The sequence below is a fragment of the Ruditapes philippinarum genome, unplaced genomic scaffold (assembly GCF_026571515.1).
Source record: "Ruditapes philippinarum isolate M1 unplaced genomic scaffold, ASM2657151v2 ctg2212_1_1_1_1, whole genome shotgun sequence".
Classification (NCBI taxonomy): domain Eukaryota; kingdom Metazoa; phylum Mollusca; class Bivalvia; order Venerida; family Veneridae; genus Ruditapes; species Ruditapes philippinarum.
The window spans coordinates 122115-142364 of NW_026866952.1; the positions used below are offsets into that span (position 1 = coordinate 122115).

The following is a 20250-nucleotide window of genomic DNA, read 5'->3' on the forward strand; positions in this document are numbered from 1 at the left end:
AAAATAATATTATCTGTATTCATTAACTTAAACCAATACTTAATGATATGAACATATCTGTTAACATATAATGGATAGCGCCCAAGCTCACCATATATTGCAGAATTACATGCGCTCTGTTTTACTCCTAGTATAATTTTACAAAACTTAATATGAATTCTCTCAAGGTCTTTAGATTTAGAGAAACCCCATATTGGACATGCGTAATTCAAAATAGATCCAACAAAAGAATCAAATAGTTGGAGCGAAATAAATGGATTAACATCATATTTATTTATATTATTTACTAAAACTTGCATAGCTTTAAACGATTTGCCTGCAATACATTGATTATTTAAAACAAATGAACCTGTATAATTAAAAACAACTCCTAAATAATTAAAATCGTTTACAACCTCTAAGGGCTCATTGCCATAATTCCATTTCTCCCACATTTTTATCGGTCCCCTTTTCCGAAAAACAACAATTTTTGTTTTAATGGTATTTACCTCGAGACCCCAATAACAACAATATTCGTGTAAAGAATTAAGACTATTTTGGAGATCTTCTCGGGTTTTACCAATTAAAACCATGTCATCGGCAAATAAAAGGATAATTATACTTAAATCGTACAAAGTTATTCCACTATTTATCTCACCTTGTAAGAATAATTCAAGGTCTTCTAAAAATAAAGCAAAAAATGCCGGAGAATTATTTTGCCCCTGCCTTAGACCAATAGAAATTTCAAAAAAGTCAGACAGATTATTACAATGTTTGACACATGATTTAACAACAGAGTACATAGATTTAAACGATTTGAGAATTTTGCCATCTAGACCCATGTGAAAAAGTTTATACCATAAAGCGTTTCTATACACCGAATCAAAGGCTTTCTTAAGATCTACAAAGGCACAGTATAATCTTAAATTACGAGACAATATATCATTTATAAGATTATGTAAAACAAAAATAGCATCTATTGTACTTCGTCCTTTACGAAAGCCAAACTGTGCATCAGATAAAAAACTGTTATCTTCCGCCCACTTATCTACCCTAGCCGTCAGAATACTTGTATATATTTTCCCAAAATTACTAAGTAAAGTTATTCCCCTGTAATTGTTTGGGTCGTTACGATCCCCTTTCTTATGTAAAGGTACTATAAAACCCGAAGACCAAATTTCAGGAAAATATCCGGCATCGAAAACTTTATTAAACATATCGGTAATATGGCCAACAAGAATGTCAAGAGATTCAATAAAATACTCATTCAAAAGATTATCACTTGGACACGAGGCTTTGTTTCTATTTAAGTTTTTTATGGCGTTCCTAACTTCAGTCTGTGATATTGGTATATTTAATTCTTCAAATGTTGGGTTATCGATGTTTAAATTACTTTCTTCGTTAAAAGATTCCACATCATCAATTAATGTGCCTCTTATATCGTTAAACATTTCTGAGAAATAGTTTTTAAAATCATTTAACGGAATGTCTCCCGCAACTGTTGACTTATTCTTTTTAAAGTGTTTCCAAAAATCTCTAGGTTTTGATTTACGTAGATTAATCAATTCCTGTGACTGTTTACAAATAAAGGCACGCTTAGTTTAGCGAACAATATATTTATATGTTTTTTTACGGTCGCACAAAGTTATTCGATTTTCGTATGATTTATTACAGTTAAAATCATGAAGTGCTTGTTTACACATTCAGCATTAAACCACTTATTATCTATATTTAACTTATGCTTATTTAACTCATGTTTATTGTTATAAGTATGCTTGAACAAAGGATCAGCCACATCACAAATAATTTAAAAAAAAATTACAAACCATATTTTCAATACAGACATGTGACAACAAAACTGCATTGTTAGTTACGGTATTAAAATCTGTTAACCGGCCGATAATGCCCCGTTTAAATTGATCGTTTAACTCCGGTTTCCATTTGTGATATGTATGTGAGCTATCATCACTATGCTCGCTCGGACCAACGGGATTACGTGCATTTAATGTAAAAAGTAACGGTGCGTGGTCGCTGTATAAATTAAATTGACCAATTTCAAAGGAGCATATCAAATGAAAATCATTTTCGTTCAAAAGAAGGTAGTCTATTGTACTATTTGCACTGCGACTATAATAAGTAAATGAACCACAATTATAATCTGATCCTAGTAAACCGTTAGCTATGCGCATATTTGTACTTTTACAAAAATCAAGCATTCTTACCCCCCTTGCATTACACAAAGAATCTTGAGAGGCCCTGCATAATGACACATCGGGAATATAATCATTATAGTCAATATCATTAACATTTCGGTCACAGACAACAAAATCATTATACTTGTGAACTATATATATAAGACAGAATTAAATGAATGAATTTGTTTTCAAATAATTTTGAATTTTTTTTTGAAAATAAATTCAAATAATTTTGTTGATGGTTTTGTAGTGATACATTTATTTGGTTCCTGTCACTCATTTCTCATTAAAATGGCTAAATGTGATACTTTTTTCGTGAAGTTAATATATATATATATAGATCTAATTACAAATCACAATAACATTCATACGTTTGAAATCTGAATCATTGGTGGTATGTATTTGACAGAAAGTAAGTAAACAGTTATTTAATTTTAAATTTTGATAGTTCAAATATTAACAAGCTATCACACAGCATGACCATTTTGAATTGAATTAATCAAGGAAATTGAACGAGGCACTTAGTTTTTCACCAGTTTTGGCATTTCGAACTTCAACACCCAACTCCGTTTGTCCATATATCATCTTTACCAGTGCTTTCCGATCCTTGTAATTCTCTATATGAGATACATCCATTGGGAGCTGGCCGAGATACTTGCATTCACGATCTTCAACAAAAACCGGGTTCCGCTGGCTGGATGTGTATATGCTACATACCATAGATGTACTAGATCTTGACGCAGGGTAATATGATTTTTCTTCAAATGTCATCCCTGCCGGAATTTCTTGTCCAACTTCTACGTGCTTACTGAAACAACCTCGACATTTTTGTTTGCCGTCTATTATAACTAAACGTTCGATTGGATGAACATTCGGATCGAAATTTCTGTATACGTTCAGCCCATACGTCTGACGTGCAACTCTTGCTACAATCATGTTTGGATTGTGACCAAATATTACCGCTCCTTTCAAAACTGCCAGTCCGGCCTCCTCCGGTATGATGACCTTCTTTTCCGGAAACGCTTGCTTTACGGCATGTTGCAACATTATAGACTCAGAAAACCCGCCAACCATTAAAATAGTATCGGTGTTCCTAACAGCAGATTTAGAGAAAATTTCTCGAAGATGGGTAACAATTCTTCGGCACGTTTCTGCAAACAATTTCTTCACCTGCTCTGGTTGCACACGCAGCTTATCACCCGTAAAACTGATCTGACCTTTTAAGCTTTGCTTCATTAAGAGACTTCGTCTTTAAAATGAAAATAAAAGAGTAAACTTGGCATTAGACTGTAATTATTTTGCTCACATTACATTAGACTATTGCATAGTTTAGTGATATTTCGTATGAAAATGTGTTTAAATTCATTTATTGTTAAAGGATGTAAAAAGAGGGAGAGTGATACATCTTTAGAGATTTATAATAATCATGGTGTTATGAAGTATGAATCGTATGTGTAACTCGTAATAAAGCCATAATAAATAAAAAAATAACATAGATATACACAGCTGCCTGAAAGAAAATATCATGGATTTTAAGTTAATTACAAATTATTACCGGAAATCTTCTCCATTATGTTGCATTCTGTAAGTCTCGTGTATACAAATTGGAACCTTGAACGTTATTTTCTGGTTACCCTCTATGTCTGGACCGAATGTCTTCTTCTTTATTTCAAACTCTCTAAACAGCTCTAGAAAGTCCTCTTTAAAATCTCTAATGTTAACAAATGAGAAAATGAAAAAAAAAGAATATTGTATCGAAATGCGTTCAAGCGTAAGTCAAACAGATTAAAGTCAGCTCACAAATAACAACAGCTCTGAACTTTAGTGAGATTGATGCAGAATTGAACATTATACTATATATATAATTATAATAATATGACTGTACGAATACAAATTTAAATATTAAAAACACGACATTTTAAAAATAATTACAAATGTATGTTACGTTTTACCTTTCAAAAATTTCGATTGTGTCTTCTCCAGCCACTTCAATGAGAAAGTTGAGAAAAGCTTTATCTATCGTAGTTCCTCCCCACGGTCCTCCATTGGCCTTGTATATCTCTTTTACTGTACTGTCTGGCAGTGTTTCATGAACAGTTATGTCAACCGTTCCTCCTTTAATAAAAAGTCACGTATTGATGATCATAAACACCCTGTAACTCAAATTCTTTTATGGTTTTATAGCTCAAATGAAGATTTATCGATATTGTAAGTTCCACAAAAAAAATTACTAGTAAAGATATTACCGAATTTACATTTCATGTAAATAAAGGGAAGTAATTAGAAATTTATTTTCTATAAAGTCTTAGCCGAATTTTTCAAAAAGAAATGAATGCATATATCTTAATGATTACTTATAATGCGTGTTTACACTTGCAGTAAATATTTAACATATTCTTGTATGTTTGGAAATTGTTTTAGAATAATAATTATGTACATATATAAAATTTCACTTAAGTAATTACAACATACAGGATAAGAAATTAGATACTTTTTTTATCAATATTGTCTTCATAAGTTCAAAAACGAGTATGATATACAAAGAGGATATTCAAGTTTTTTCTTTGATAAACGATGATTTTCGTACCACAAAGGGAAATTAATACTGTATTTATAGAAAAACTTGAATTTTCTGTTTATTGGATACATTTTTCTCTTCTTTGACATTAAAATTTAAAAGAGTCACCCTTAAATTTTAAATATTGGCTGAATTTAGAAGTAAGAGGTCCGACAAGACACCAATGAAAATACGGAAAATATGTTTCACTGCCGTTAAAAATAAATTTGTACAGTGAAAATACGGAAAAGGAAATTCGCATTTTATCCATCAATATATCTCAATATTTTCATTTATAAGTATGTTATAAGTTCTTAAATTGTTTTAGGAAATGATACCACTAATTACCTCCAGCATCCAGTACGAGATATCTCTTTCCTGGAGAAAAACTAGCTATCTTTCCGACACCATCATCACCCTGGACCCTCTCTACCGGAAGGTACCTACAGAATAATGATGCAGCTTCCGGTTCCAGTGCCAACGATAAATTCTGGGTCTCAATACCAGCCTGTAAGAATTTAACATTCATGATATTACAAGCGTATATAACAATTTTCACAGTTGTCTATTTTTACCTTACAGCTTGTAAATCATGTTCGTTTGCCTTTTGCCCTCATACGTTTTTGAAACTGTTATTTTTGTAATTAAAAGCGCAACGAATAACAGGGAATTATATAAACAATCAAAATTATAACAAAACCATCATTCAGTATACGTATGTCCTATATTCAAACGCATTCTCCTATTACTATGAATCCGTTTCAGTTCATCATACAAGTATATTTGCTATAACTACAATGTACGTTTATCAATAGCATGTAAATTTGTCATGTGCTTGACCTCAATAGCTGCTTCCCTCATGAACTGTTTGGCAGAGTCGTCCCATATTGCTGGCACAGTTAAGACCCAGTGAATCTCGCGAACATTTAGTCCTGTTTTCCTCTCCTCACACGTCCTTATGAGATGGTCCTTCAAGTACCGTATGCACTCCGTCACTACCTTCATCGCGGGCATTTCAAGACCTTTGTCATCCTTCAGCTTGATAGTTCTTTTTAAATGCTATATGTAATATATGAAACTTATATTCATGATACATAATATTATGTTAGTCGATACATATAATATATTCTGTTATCTTTCTCGTCTATTTATTTTATCGATAAAATGAAACTATCTATCAAATGCACATCTTAACACAGGTGGCAGTATCAGTGTTTGGACACCCCACCCCTATCTGCCCCTGGACCCCTACTACAACCCTGAAAAAAATAATTCAACACTCTAAGGCTTACTATAAGGTACCAAATACAAAACCACCGATGAAATTATATATATAAAAAAAAATTTTCCACTATCAAAATTATAGTTATAGAAAGGTGAAAAGCCTACTATATGTTCATTTGCCAAACAATGTGGAACACGGGAAATCGTCGTTTCGGCGACTGAGGCGCATTCCGGCGGGATTTCGCTGCATCATTCATTTACATCAATAAAAAGAACTTGAATTCCACAGCTTACTTAATTCAAGTCCAACGAATATCACTATCATTCCGATTTTTTCTGTTTCACGGTATTTTTTGAATTGTCGTAGCCATTTTGCAGTCTGATACCTGGGTTGAAATACGCGATCTGATTGGACGAGCCAAATTGGACGTCCAATCAGATCGCGTATAACACACAGGTATCAGAATCCAAAATGGCAACGACAAGTAAAAAAATACCGTGAAATAGAAAAAATCTATAGAATATTGATATTCGTTAGACTTGAATTAAGTAAGCTGTGGAAGTCAAGTTCTTTTTATTGATGTAAATGCCTTCGGAATGCGCCTCAGTCGCCGAAACGACGATTTCCCGTGTTCCACATTGTTTGGCAAATGAACATATAATAGGCTTTTCACCTTTCTATAACTATAATTTTGATAGTGGAACAATTTTTTTTTTATATAATTTCATCGGTGGTTTTGTATTTGGTACCTTATAGTAAGCCTTAGAGTGTTGAATTATTTTTTTCAGGGTTGTAGTAGGTGTCCAGGGGCAGATAGGGGTGGGATGTCCAAACACTGATACTGCCACCTGTGCATCTTAATAAATCGTCAATAATATAGTGAAACACAAAAGATTGGATACCGTAATTGATTTATCAGAGGTAATTGAAAGAATAGAACTGGTTCAATTAAACCGAACACTCAATGTAATTACCTTTTATAATATATTTTAATAAAAGATGTTTTATATAATATTATGTTACATTTGGTCCAAATAGAAATAGCCCAAAACATGTTAGTACAGGGCGGGTATAAAGTATTTATTTCAGACACTTCAGACATTTTCCTTCAATCTTATATGAACCATTTAACACAAAACCAGTGTCTGTGACTCTAATTAAAGTTTGATGGTTATCAAGCTTCTAAAGAAACTAACCTTATTTTCGTACAGAAGCATCTTGAATCTTTTAAAATAATACCAATTGAAATGTTTTTCGTCTTCAGCCAATTTCGCGTAAGCATCTTCTGCCTCAAATCCGAAACTATGAAAATTTTGATCTGGGTCGAACAGTATACATGACGAGGTTTTCAGAGACACAGCACTGGTTGATCCAGTCTTCCAATTGTTCGTGAAAATCTTTAATGGATTTTCAAGAAATTCGGCACGAAAGGACACCGCATATCCAGAATAGGTTGTACCAAAGTCAATGGCTGCCACTTGAAGACGCTCGTGCAAAGCTGTGGCGACGACAGGTAGAGAAGCAGCCATGGATCAATGTGTGTACTGAAATCAATTTGAAAAATATTGAAGTCAGATTGACGAATATTTCACTTTTTATTTAATTGTGAAAAAGAAAACATAGTCTCTAGACATTTAAAAATCTTTATAACATTTGCCTAATTCTTCCGATATAATTATATTTATTTAGGTTTGACTCATGTCTAAAGTGTTTCATTTATTGTTCTATGTTATTTTCTGAAAATAATTTGTTATCCACAAGCCATCATCATGGTATATGTATAACCAATAGATACATGTTATTACTCGGGTATTTCATACCTATATATGATTATATGTTTGATCAGTTAATAAATTCTAAGAAAAAGAGATATCTCCGTTTTTTAAAAATCTATATTTACCTGTACAGAGTTCCGTTTTTTATCAACAGTCATACAAGAAGAATTCCATGAACTAACATGTTTACTTCCTCTTTCGTTTTCAATGTAAAATAATGTATGACATATGATACCGCTTATCTGGCGTATCTCTATGTTGAAGTAAATATATCATTACTGATCCGATTTATGAATAACTTATTTGAACAACGTAATCAATATAAGTTAAAAGCGGGCTGAGCATTAAAGCAGTTCGTGAAAAACGTGTCAAAAACAATATTATGTTTAAAGTGTCTGTTTAAAACTTTGAGTGCTAACCGATCTATATGTCACTAGTTCAATTCAATTCTTTATTTTCACTCATTTCATATAAACATGACATAATGAGGCAGATACTGATACAAATACATAGTGAGAAATTAAAAAGGGCACATATTTGGCTACTCAATTTAAAGTTTTTATACTGTAACGAGAATTATAACAGAAGAGCGGCGCATGTGCGTGATCATCCTGTTAAAACGTACAATATTCAACAGTGACATATTTTGTTTAATCTCTTCCAAGACACAGCCGAAAGGTTATAAAAACGATATTATTTAACTGTTTTGGAATTTTCATAAGATATTTCATCAGAAATGTACATCATTAATATTATACCCTTTAAAGCAGCATGCCTCCAGATTCATGCTATTTTTCATAAACATTTTGAAAATGTACTTAAAGCAAAATACTGTGAAGTGAACAAAGAAAGTAATTTACACATTGCAAACGGCACATACAAGCCACAAGAATTAAAAATATACATAAACATCCCTTACTGCGTAAGTACGCACTTACCAGCCTTGCGCCTGGCATAGTGGTAGGAGTTGGGAGGTACATGGTATGCAAGCAAAAGGTGTATCATAAGTCAGAAATGGATTGCCCTTTCAATAGGGGTGACACTATGATAAACAAGACCTTTACCTTTTTTACCTTTTGTAAATAATTAATTAAATATTGAATCTTTTTACTTTTCTTAAGATCTAAATACATTTTTCTAAAGATTGAATTTCTGATTGGCTCATCTGGAGGCGTGTAGCTTTAAGTATTCTATGAAATTCCTAAACTTTTGATTGATTGTTCAAATTTTGAAGCAGGAAAAGGAAGGCAATAGTAAAGCATAGTAAAGATTAATCTGTGAAGAGAGATGCGGGATAGTATTCTCCAAGGATTAGGACCACCAATAATTAATGTTTAAAAAAAGTTTAAATTTCAATCTTGCCTTAAATAATACTATGCTCATTTTTGGGTAAAACACTTATTGCAGAAATTTAAGTAAGAATTTCTTACTGAATATGTATTATTGGAATCAAAGAAAGCATATACTATATTTAGAGATTTCAATGTTGCATTTTTGTTCTGCTCAGACGATCTTCCTAGTACTAGTGAATTATTTAAAGGCGCCCGCCAACTTCATTTGTTTATTAAACTTTTTGTAATCATTTTCATTTGCGATGACATGGAGCGGCATATGTTAAATACTGCGCTTCTATACTTTACACAGCAGGCGTAATTTCTCAGTGGCAAAAGATCTCGGATATCAAGTATGTCTAATGGTCAATTGTCTTTCATTTTCATGTGGATCTTGCGGAGAAATTGGTAATTACTGGTATGCTATCAAAGAAAGCCGGATAGGTGTATTGGCCGCCGAGATAATACCAAAAACATGAGCTAAAGCCAGAAAAAAGCAAACACACAAAGAATAGCACAACTTTTAATTACATTCTTCCGGCGTCAATATTCATACCAAGGAAAGTTGAATATTAGTTTCGAAAAGGACGGCATAAGATGATTTAACACAAATAACAACGAAGATAAATCATATTCCTAAGGTCCCTGTTCCCGAAAATCTCACTGGTGAGATGTTATGGCATATAACCTTTTTAGAAAAATATACATTATTTTATTCATACGTTTGCATTTATCTAATAATATAATTTTTTAGATAATGAAAACCCCACTTTGAACAATGGCTTGTTTTGAATCGCACTGATAAAAACGTTTCAACAAGATATGACTTTTTTAAACATGATGATAGACTAATCGATATACATCCCACTGTTTACACTATCAAACATAACTTTATCACATGATTGCCGTCTAGTCAATGTAATAAAATAGCAATATATATGTTATCAACATTTTTAACGGAAAATCCAAAATCTAACTTTAACATACACAAAATTACAATGAATAGCACATACAATGTATATGTAATGAACCTGATTAATACACATCCGTAAACATTAAAGCTCTTTTGAAAACGTAGCAGAATATTAATGTATATCTTTTATTGAATTGATACACATCATCATATTTCAACCGATTACAAATCAGCAAGAAAATGGCCAAACATGTTCTTTAACCAATTTATTTATCAAGCAAAAAATGCAAGATGAAATTATTCTATTCTATCTATCAAAAATGTCACACATAATTATATACATATGCTCATTCTGAAAACCTATTCGGTTTCTTTGACGCTTATCATCCGAGAAAATCGAACGAAGCATTTAACAATTGTCCGGTTTTCAGAACAGTTGCTTCCAAACCTAGCTCTGTATCCCCATATATCATCTTGACCACAAACACTCGGTCTTCATACGCTCGGATTTGTGATACATCAACCACAATATTTCCTAATAGATTACAACCTCTTTCATCAATGAACTTTGGTTTTCTCTGGTCTGATGTATAAACTTTCACATTCACGGACGGTTGGTTTCGAGAGGAAGGTATGTAATTTTTCTCATCAAACTGCATACCAACTGTTACCTCCTGACCGATCTTAACATGTCTGTCGAAGATGTCCGTACATTGCGCTTCACCGTCTATGATTTCCATCTTTGAAGAAGGATGTATACCCTGTTGAAAAGGCACACACACACCGATTCCGTATGTATATCTTGCTACTCTTGAAGCTATGGCTTTGGGACTGTGGCCAAATATCACTGCTCCTTTTAGAACTGCAAGGCCTGCCTCAGCTGGAACAATAATTTTCTTGTCAGGGAATCCATTTCTTACCGCCTCTTGAAGCATCTTAGATTCAGAGAAACCTCCAACCATAAGTATTGTGTCTGTACCATTGACTTTGCCTTCCTTGAATATCTCGCTGAGATGTGCAACTATCTTATCACAGGTCTCGGTGAAGAACTTTTTTATTTGTCCAGATTGTACACGTAGTTTGTCACCTGCAAACGTCACCTGGTCGCGAAGATCATGCTTCATAATCAATGAACGTCTGAAATGATAAAATGATACAGTGATCTTAATTCTTGATCTCAAACATGATATTTGTCACGGTATTTGAATGAATATTCAATAAATTACACATATACATATGTGATATATGTGATTTTGGTTTTAAGTCATATCTGTTAATGGTTAATATTGAAAAAATTAGGAAATCTTTATCACGTTTCAGGACATCATCGCATAGATTAAAAGTAGAAACTGGTAGATGGCATAAACCTGAAGCAATTCCTTATAATGAAAGAAAATGTAATATTTGCTTAAAACTAGAAGATGAATTTCATGTATTATTAGAATGTCCACAATACAATGTTTTGAGAAAACAGCTCATAGATAAATATTATTGGAAAAAACCAAATATACCAAAATTTATTGAAATGTTAACATCTCAAAATGAAAATGTTATAAGAAAATTATCAATGTTTATGGAAAGCCTTGACTGTCTTATAGTTATAAACCTAAACGTTGTTATGTCCATATAGCAATATATTGAGTCAACCTTTCCTTATACAATGTGCACTCATTAATATATTATGTGGATCCATCTTTATATGTAGTCAACTGAACAATATATGATGTCAACGTGCCTTTATATGATGTCAATCTATCATTATACGTTGTGCATTTTTGAATATATTATGTGGAGCCATCCTTATATAAGGTCAAAACAACAATATATAATGTCAATCTGTCCTTATATGATGTGAAGTTATGAATATATTATGTGGAATAATTCTTATATAGAGTCAACATTATATGATGTCAACGCGTCCTTATATGATGTCATTCTATCATTATACGATGTGCATTTTTCAGTATATTATGTGAAACCATCGTTATATAGAGTCAACTTAACAATATATGATGTGAATATGTCCTTATATGATGTCTGTTTTTCATTATATGATGTGCAATTACGAATATATTATGTGGAACCATTCTTATATAGAGTAAAAACAACATTATATTATGTAGAACCGTCTTTATATAGAGTCAACTTAACAATATATGATGTCAACACTTCCTTATATGATGCCAATCTTTCATTATACGATGTGCATTAATAAATATATTATGTGAAACAATCTTTATATAGAGTCAACTTAACATTATATGATGTCAACACGTCCTTATATGATGTCAATCTTTCATTATATGATGTGCAATTACGAATATATTATGTGGAACCATTCTTATATAGAGTCAAAACAACACTATAGTATGTAGAATTTGCCTTTATATAGAGTCAGCTTAACACTATATGATTTAATTTACTTTGAGTTTTCCGCTGTTGCCACGAACGGTGCATAGTGAGATATAACCTTGTAAATTTAACCCCATCAGTATAATGACAGAAGCACACCATATAATGATGTTTGCACTTCATATAAAGCAGCGGTCGTATAACAATAGATGCACATCGTATAATGAAAGATTGACATAATATATTGATAAGTTGACTGTATATAATGATGCAACCACATAATATATTCATAAATGCACATCGTATAATAATAGATGCACATCGTATAATGAAAGATTGACATAATATATTGATAAGTTGACTGTATATAATGATTCTACCACATCATATATTCATAAATGCACAATCGTATAATGATTGGTCGACATCATAAAAGGACCACATTGACATCATATATTGTTCAGTTGAATTCATATAAGGATGCATCTACATAATATATTCATGAGTGCACATAGTATAAAGAAAGAGTGACACAACAACGTTTATTTTTACAATCATAAGACAGTCAAGGCTTTCCATAAATGTTTATCTTTAAAATGTTTGAATTAAGAACAAATGTTGAATATTCGTAAATTATAGTACCTAGGAAGGTAAATGTAATGTTACTTAATTGATATCATTATGTAAAACCTGTGCTTCATTTAAACCTTGCTGTAATATGTTATTCTGTTCATGTTAAAGCAAACTTATGACTCAAATATACAGTAAATGCTAAATATAGGTTATATATGTTTAATGACCTTGATATTAATTTGTTTATGTTATGTATTGTATGTTTGTATATATGCTGTGTGCTCATGGGTATAATACCCACATGTATTTGGAATAAAATCTTGAAAATCTATAAAACGAAGCTTACCTGAAATCCTCGCCTCTTGCTATTTGAAAAGTTTCATGAATTGAAATAGGCATCTTGAATGTGACTTTTTGGTCGGAGTCAGGAGCAAATCCAGTCTTCTTGATCTCAAATTCTCTCATCAAATCCAGAAAAATCGTCCGTAATGCTCTCTAAATACAATGGTTATATATTTTACAAAATTGATCAAGACCGTAGCTATATTTTGTACAACATATAACCATGATTTAGTAAGTTTGCTGAATTACTTGTAAACCCCTACGCTCATAAAATTATTCCAAACAAAAAATAATCGATAAAAAAAAGAAAATTTAACGTCAAAAAAAGAAGATACAAAATTATACAGATAAAATACAAACGCAAAAACAGTATACACAATGATACACAAAAAAAAAAAAGATATACAAGAAAAAGTGTTTTTGAACAACAAACAAAAACCCTCAACAAAATCATACCAAGACACTACAAAAAACAAAAAATAACAAGAGCAAAGAGGCTAAATTAAAAAAAAAAACAAAAACAAAAAACATAACAATGAAAAAAAAGAACACAAAATAAAGGTAAAAAAAAAAGCAACGAAAAGCAAAAAAAAGAGAAACAAAAACAAAACAAAAAAAAAGGATAAAAGTATATAAATAGAAAACAACACATACAAAGACAAGAAAAAACAGTAATCAAGCAAGAAAGCATGGAGAATAAAAAGAACAACCATTAAAAACAACAAAGCAAAAAAAAAACAGAAAAAAAAATATGCAACAAAAACTCATAAAAAAAAATATCACAATTACATATGAATGACATATATAAAAAAGTGAACGGAATATATAAAAATGATTTATAAAATCTTAATTTCTTTCCGTCATACGATATACACAAAAATGTATTCAGTATTCATATAGGCGAATCAAACATTCTTTTTACATACAAGGATATCAAAACCAAAAAATATAATAGTGTTTTTATGAATGATAGAATCAGTTAAGGTCATACATGTGTATCTATGTGCCATGCTTTATCTATTATATAGTGTATAAAGAAAAAGTAAGCAAAACGCCAGTGTAAAACCTTTGAAATATCTCCATGACGTCAGGTCCCGTGATGTCTGTAAGGAAATTGATGAATGCCTCGTCTATTTTAGTGCCACCCCAGGGTCCACCATTTGCTTTGTACAGTTCCCGTACCGTGTGATCTCTTTGGGTCTCGTGGATTGTTATATCTACTGTTCCGCCTTAAATTAATAACATACATATTTTTAAATAAAATGTTCAAGTTATACTTATAAAAACTTCAAGTAAACAGTTACAAATTGACAACAATGCAAATATTGAAGAAGCATAATGATTATCATTTTGTTTACAGAAACTAGCAAAAAGAATCTTAGGTTTGTAACCTACCACCAGCGTCAAGGACAAGATATCTTTTTCCTGGTGCAAAACACGATTTTCCGCCTGTTTTTTTCCCCCCTTTAAACCCTTTTTCCCCCCCGGTAGATATTTACAAAATAAAAATGGCCCCCTCTGGTTTTAAGGGGTGAGATAAATGGGGTTTTTTCAATTTCCGGCCTAAAAATAATTAGATAAATTAATTTTTGAAATTCAAAATTAAATAAAATTTCTTTCTTTTAATAGTCTGAAATCCGAAATTTGGAAACTATTTTTAAAAAAGTCAAACACATGCAGTAAAAATTTTTTTACTTAAACAAAAAATTTTTTTAATCTTTTTAAAAATAAAAGAGCCGCTCAGAAAAAACCCAACATAATGGGGTTTTCGACCAGCAAGGATCCAGACCAGCCCGCCCCATTTCCCTGCAGTCTGATTTAGGATTCATGCTGTTGCCCTCAGATCTCTACTTGTTTAGGGTTTTTAAAACGAAAAAAGATGGTTTTCCGATCATGACTGCGGGGGAAAACGCAGGGTTTGGGCTGGATCAATGCCCGGTCGCAAAAACCCCTTATGTTTTGGGTTTTTTCGGGGAAAGCGGGTCCCAAATTAAAGGTTTTATTTCTTTTTACTTGTAAAGAGAAAGATCAAATTGGGAAAATAAATGGAATGCACAACATTTATCGTGCTTCCCCCAAAGAAATTTTTTAGCTGTACGGTTCCCTTTAAAGGTCCCGTTATGACCCAGTGAATTTCGGGCAAAAATTCAAAACCCTAAACTCCTTTCCTCACATAATTGTATCAGTTGACATTTCAAATATCTTATACCTTCGGTGAACACTGTCATAGCTGGCATTTCCTTGCGTTTGTCATCTTTCAGCATTGTACCTCTGTTTAAGTCCTGAAGACGGAAAAACCCAAAACATTTGCTTAATCTTTAATGTATTTCAAGATGATTGTATCATATTCCAAATGAAACAAAAAAAGGTTAATAAAAATTATATTAATTAATCAAGAACTGTTACGTGAACTGAGAACTACATTTACCATATTTTCATAGAGTAACATCTTGAATCGTTTGAAGTAGTACCAGTCAAAATGATTTTCGTCCATTGCCAATTCTGCGTATTTATCTTCTGCTTCAAATCCGAAACTATCAAACGACTGATCTGGACGAAAGAGTATACATGATGAAGTCTTTAAGGAGGCGGGTCTTCCAGCACCTGTCTTCCATTGGTTGGTCATTATTTTGAGAGGATCGTCCAAGAAGTCTGAACGGAATGACAATGCATAACCTGAGTAGGTGGTTCCAAAGTCAATGGCAGCTACCTGTAACCGCTCCTTAACAGCTGCCGCAATAACAGGAATTCTTGACGAAGCCATTTTCTATCTGATATTAGCAATGTCTTAATTTAAAACGAGTAGCTGCAGAAACAAAAGCATGGCAATTAGCATTTGCACGTTTATAAGAATATTTAAAGCATTATATGTAAATATATATATATCTTCGTATTTGTACGATTATCTTTACATGTATCTTTTCACGTCAATGTGTACGTCAATGTTTACATATGATTTTCCATTTTTATCAAACGCCCAGATATGAAAATAGAGGGATATCCCTCGAGAGCAGTGAAAGCAAAAGTAAAATATGAAATGTTCAGAAAGAACTTACATGAAGCGGTCATTATAAGATTTTTCAGTAATAAAGTATATACTTCCTACTATAAACAAATAAAACATACTTTCGATTTCGATTTCGCATGTTTATAATGATTTCACTTGGACTAGTTTTATAACTATCAAGTAATGTCTGTCTAAGACAGTGCCATAGATCATTGAAGCACAGTAAGAAAAAAAATAATTATTAATTTATTTTACCTGCTCGTTTTCTGGGATTTTACTATGTAAGTTTCTCTTTGAACTTCCAAGAAATAATGCAAATTATACTTCCCCTTTAATTCCCTTCCTTGTATAATCTCTAATGTTTGTATACAGGTATCAGATATTGGCTGGGTCACAGTATTTAGTACTTTAAACATCATGTGATATGTAGCTGTAATAATTTGTTTTATCTATTGTATTTACTTTATTTTCTGTGTCCAAAAATATAAACATTTTATTCTAATCCAATAGAATTTGTGATCGTGCCAGCAGAGTCAATGTACTTGTACTGAATTTATTTCAACTTTATGCGAAGTCGTTTTAAAACATTCAATTTTCAAAATTAGAAAATAGTATATGCCTATATTCTTATATTTTCCCTTTTTTATCAACTTGACGATTGTCTCGATAATCCTTGTCTATAAGTGTTTCCGTTCTATTTATGAAAGTGTTAAATGTATCGGTTCAGTTTCTATATCAAATATAAAGTTGTAATACAATGTAATAGCAATTTCAATTTTCTTGGTTCCGCGTTTGTTTAAAACATTTAATGATATTTTAGGGTTATTTTACACCATGTGGCTTCTCATTTCAAATCTTATAGAACTTCTTATTCCCTTTTTTTAAAAAGCTTTTTTTATACCCATTGTTTTTGGGCACACGCATTTTATTACCTGTGGAAAATACGCCGCTTTTCGTGAAATGGCACTTACTTGTCACATTAACAGTGTGGCAATACCACGTGACATTGACGTCATTTTCGGCATCATTTCCAAGACAAATATTGCTCGATTCGGAAAAGAAAATAACCGTAAATTTTATTTTGTACCAATTTTTTTTGGGGAATGCACCAGTCACGGGAAAATATAAGTTTCCCAGAATTTTGGGATCTTTGTCAGTTTATAAGCCGTTTTATCAAACACTTTGCAAATTGGGAAATTTCTTTAAGAGCGGGGTTTAGTTGCAACTTTTTTTCTGGGGTTATTTGGGCTAGCCATTATTTAGGGGTTTAAAAATGGGGGGGGGCGACAGAAAACCCAATTTTTTTTTTTTTTTATTTTGGGATCTTTCATTTTTTTTTAATGTAATTTGGCAAACCAGTCGAAAAAAAACTTGTTTTAAAAAAAATTTTAAATTTTAATTGATATCTTTTTGTGGTTTATTTGTAATTTTAAAAAAAAATCCAAAAAAGGGATAGATTTTTAATCAAAAATTTTAAAAATTTTTTTTCCCATAAATTTAAAAGGCAACTTAGGAAAAAGAAAGGAAATTAAAAAATAAAAAAAAATTTTTCAATTAGGTTTTAAGTTTAAAAAAAAAAATTCGGAAATTTTTAAAATTTCCTTAATTTTAAATTTTTAATAAATCTATTTTAAAAATTTACATTTCCATTTTTTGGTTAATTTTAAAAAAAAAAAGAACTTTTGTTTTTTTTAAAAAAAATTAAAAAAAAAAGCGGATTAAAAATTAAATTCCCCGGTAAGTCATTTTTATATAATTGATACTTAATAAAAATTTTACAAACGAATTTCAAAAATTAAATTTCCCGGAAAAATAAAAAAATATATTTAAATTTTGGTAAAGGGAAATGATTTTTTTTCAATTTTTTTTGGGTTTTAAAAAAATTTTTTTTGGTTAAAATAGTTAAAAAACAATTGGGGTTTAATTTTCGGTTCATTAAATATTGAATAAAATATAACATTTTTAAAAAATTATAAAACACAAAAGAAGTTTTAAAATTTAAAAAATCATTGGAAAAAATAAATAATTTTTTAAATTTGTTAAATTTTTCCCCCCCCAAAAAAAAATTAATCACCAAAAAAAGTGATTTTCACCCCAACTATGTAGTTGCTGACCCTTAAATTTGCCCTTTAGGGAAACCCAAATTTTTAAGAAAAATTTAAACCCATTGTAAAAAATAATTTCTATTTAACCAAAAGCAATTTTGTACAGAAAAATTTTTTTTACTCCGTTTTCATACCCCCGGTAACCTTTTTTTGTGGAAATGGATATAATTCGTTCATTAAAACTAAATATTTTTTTTATTTTTTGCATTTATTTCTGTTGATTAAAATGCAAAATTCTAACAAAAATTTTGTTAAATTTTAAACAAATCAATCCAAACTTTTTTTTGAGAGCTCACCAAATTTTAAAAAGAGGAAAAGGGGAACCGGGGAAAATTTTTTGGTTTTAAAAAAATTTAAAACGATGAATTTTTAAAAATAATGTCTTTTTCAAATTGAATAAAAAAGATAGGGCTCTTTAAGGGAAATATTTAATTATCGATGTGGTCCCTTGGCTTAAAAACAATTGGGTTATTGGGAGGGGCAAAGACCTTTCAGATGTCCTCAATTTGGACTTTTTGTTGTTTTTAAGATTTAAAAAAGGACCCCATATTAAAATCTAAAACTGATAAACCCTAATGCATATGCCAAATTTAAATGAAAATTTTCTGATAAAATGAATAAAGAAGTAAGTCATTTTACAGTTGAAAATAAAAATTGAATATTTCTTTTTCAAAGTATATCGTAAATTTTACCTTTTGCTTATGTTAGCTATCAATTATTCAAAGGACGCATCAGTGTCATATATGGACCCCAGTGGTGTTGCTATTACATATGTTAATGTAAATATTTATATAATTATTGATAATCATCGTTATTTCCGACTTTTTGAATGATTTGTTTCAAGAACTTTGACTGTGATCGATGGCTGTTGGTTTATAAAATCATTTATCTGTCTACTATTTTCTACTTTGTTTACTCCACATGGCGTCCATTCTCGTCTTTTTTGGCGACTCATGGCTATTTTGTGCCTTTTTGATAAATAGAGAATCATAAGTAATGCAACTAAGTAACAATACTATCAGTTCCAAGATATATGTAATGATATTAAAAATTGTTCTACACAAAGAACAAAATCTGACTGATGATGAATATGCTTATAGTTTGAATAAGCATTAAAATGTAAAAGGTTTCATGTTTAATTGCGGTGACAAATTAGATTTTCAGGTTTTAATTTTTTAAATTTGGTGATTTTGTTTTATCAAACTCTAAATAAGAAAATTTATTATTACGGCAATTCCCAAGAAAAATATATTACCTTTTCAAAGTCTTTCTTTTGTGAACCAGAAGAACCTATTCAACCACTATCACGAGTGTCAGTGTTTGTGACTCTTTACAAAAAAAATAGACTGAGAAAAATTCCCTAAGCCCTTAACAACACCGATTTCAAGTGTTAACCCCTTTCCGGTAGCATTGTTTTTTTTTAACTCTTTTTCTCACTGAGAGCACATTTATTTCTTATCAATTTTGCCATTGTGAAATAGAATAAATCACATTTTACTACATAGGATAAGATGAGCAATACGTTAAACATCTTCAAAACGAAACCAAAATATTATTTTTCGGTGCACTATTGCGATACAAGTAAGTGTTATTGCTTTTTAGGAACAATCAGTTTTTTCACAATCTCTTTGTGAAAGATCAACAATGAAAAACTAATTGTAGAAAGAGAACGGTAGGCATGTTGCTTTGCATTTGCAACAGATTCTTAAATCTGCTTTAAACTGTAGTACTTTTTTTCGACTTGGAACTGGTGCCAGAATTTATAATTGAAGATAAATGTAAGACTTATGTCATTCATAATAAAAATATAAACATATTTCGGTAGAGTTTTGCCTTCCGTACTCCCGGTTGATGTAAACCTGATCTATTAATCATGGCGTAGACCAAATAACGCCA

General features: G+C 31.2%; 3 protein-coding genes across 4 annotated transcripts; all 3 read right to left on the reverse strand.

Annotated features, from left to right (window-relative positions):
• Positions 1-2292: 2292 nt before the first annotated feature.
• Positions 2293-8011, reverse strand: LOC132734310 (heat shock 70 kDa protein 12B-like). 2 transcript variants are annotated; one of them, XM_060721030.1, is made up of 7 exons: positions 7857-8011; positions 7153-7500; positions 5572-5790; positions 5080-5239; positions 4127-4289; positions 3730-3885; positions 2293-3423 (listed from the first exon to the last, which is right to left on the reverse strand). In XM_060721030.1, the coding sequence occupies exons 2-7, from the start codon at positions 7483-7485 to the stop codon at positions 2670-2672; spliced, it is 1785 nt and encodes a 594-aa protein (XP_060577013.1). In that variant the 5' UTR covers positions 7486-7500; positions 7857-8011; the 3' UTR covers positions 2293-2669. The 2 variants fall into 2 exon arrangements, with proteins under 2 accessions (XP_060577013.1, XP_060577012.1); XM_060721029.1 differs by lacking the exon at positions 7857-8011 and having other exon boundaries at positions 7153-7592.
• A 1561-nt stretch (positions 8012-9572) lies between these two features.
• Positions 9573-13382, reverse strand: LOC132734311 (heat shock 70 kDa protein 12A-like). The gene is made up of 2 exons (XM_060721031.1): positions 13247-13382; positions 9573-11112 (listed from the first exon to the last, which is right to left on the reverse strand). Exons 1-2 carry the CDS (start codon positions 13363-13365, stop codon positions 10359-10361), a joined length of 873 nt encoding a protein of 290 aa, XP_060577014.1. The 5' UTR covers positions 13366-13382; the 3' UTR covers positions 9573-10358.
• Positions 13383-15389: 2007 nt separating this feature from the next.
• Positions 15390-16740, reverse strand: LOC132734320 (heat shock 70 kDa protein 12B-like). Its single transcript, XM_060721047.1, has 3 exons — positions 16505-16740; positions 15671-16013; positions 15390-15524 (listed from the first exon to the last, which is right to left on the reverse strand). Exons 2-3 carry the CDS (start codon positions 16004-16006, stop codon positions 15390-15392), a joined length of 471 nt encoding a protein of 156 aa, XP_060577030.1. The 5' UTR covers positions 16007-16013; positions 16505-16740.
• Positions 16741-20250: the final 3510 nt, after the last annotated feature.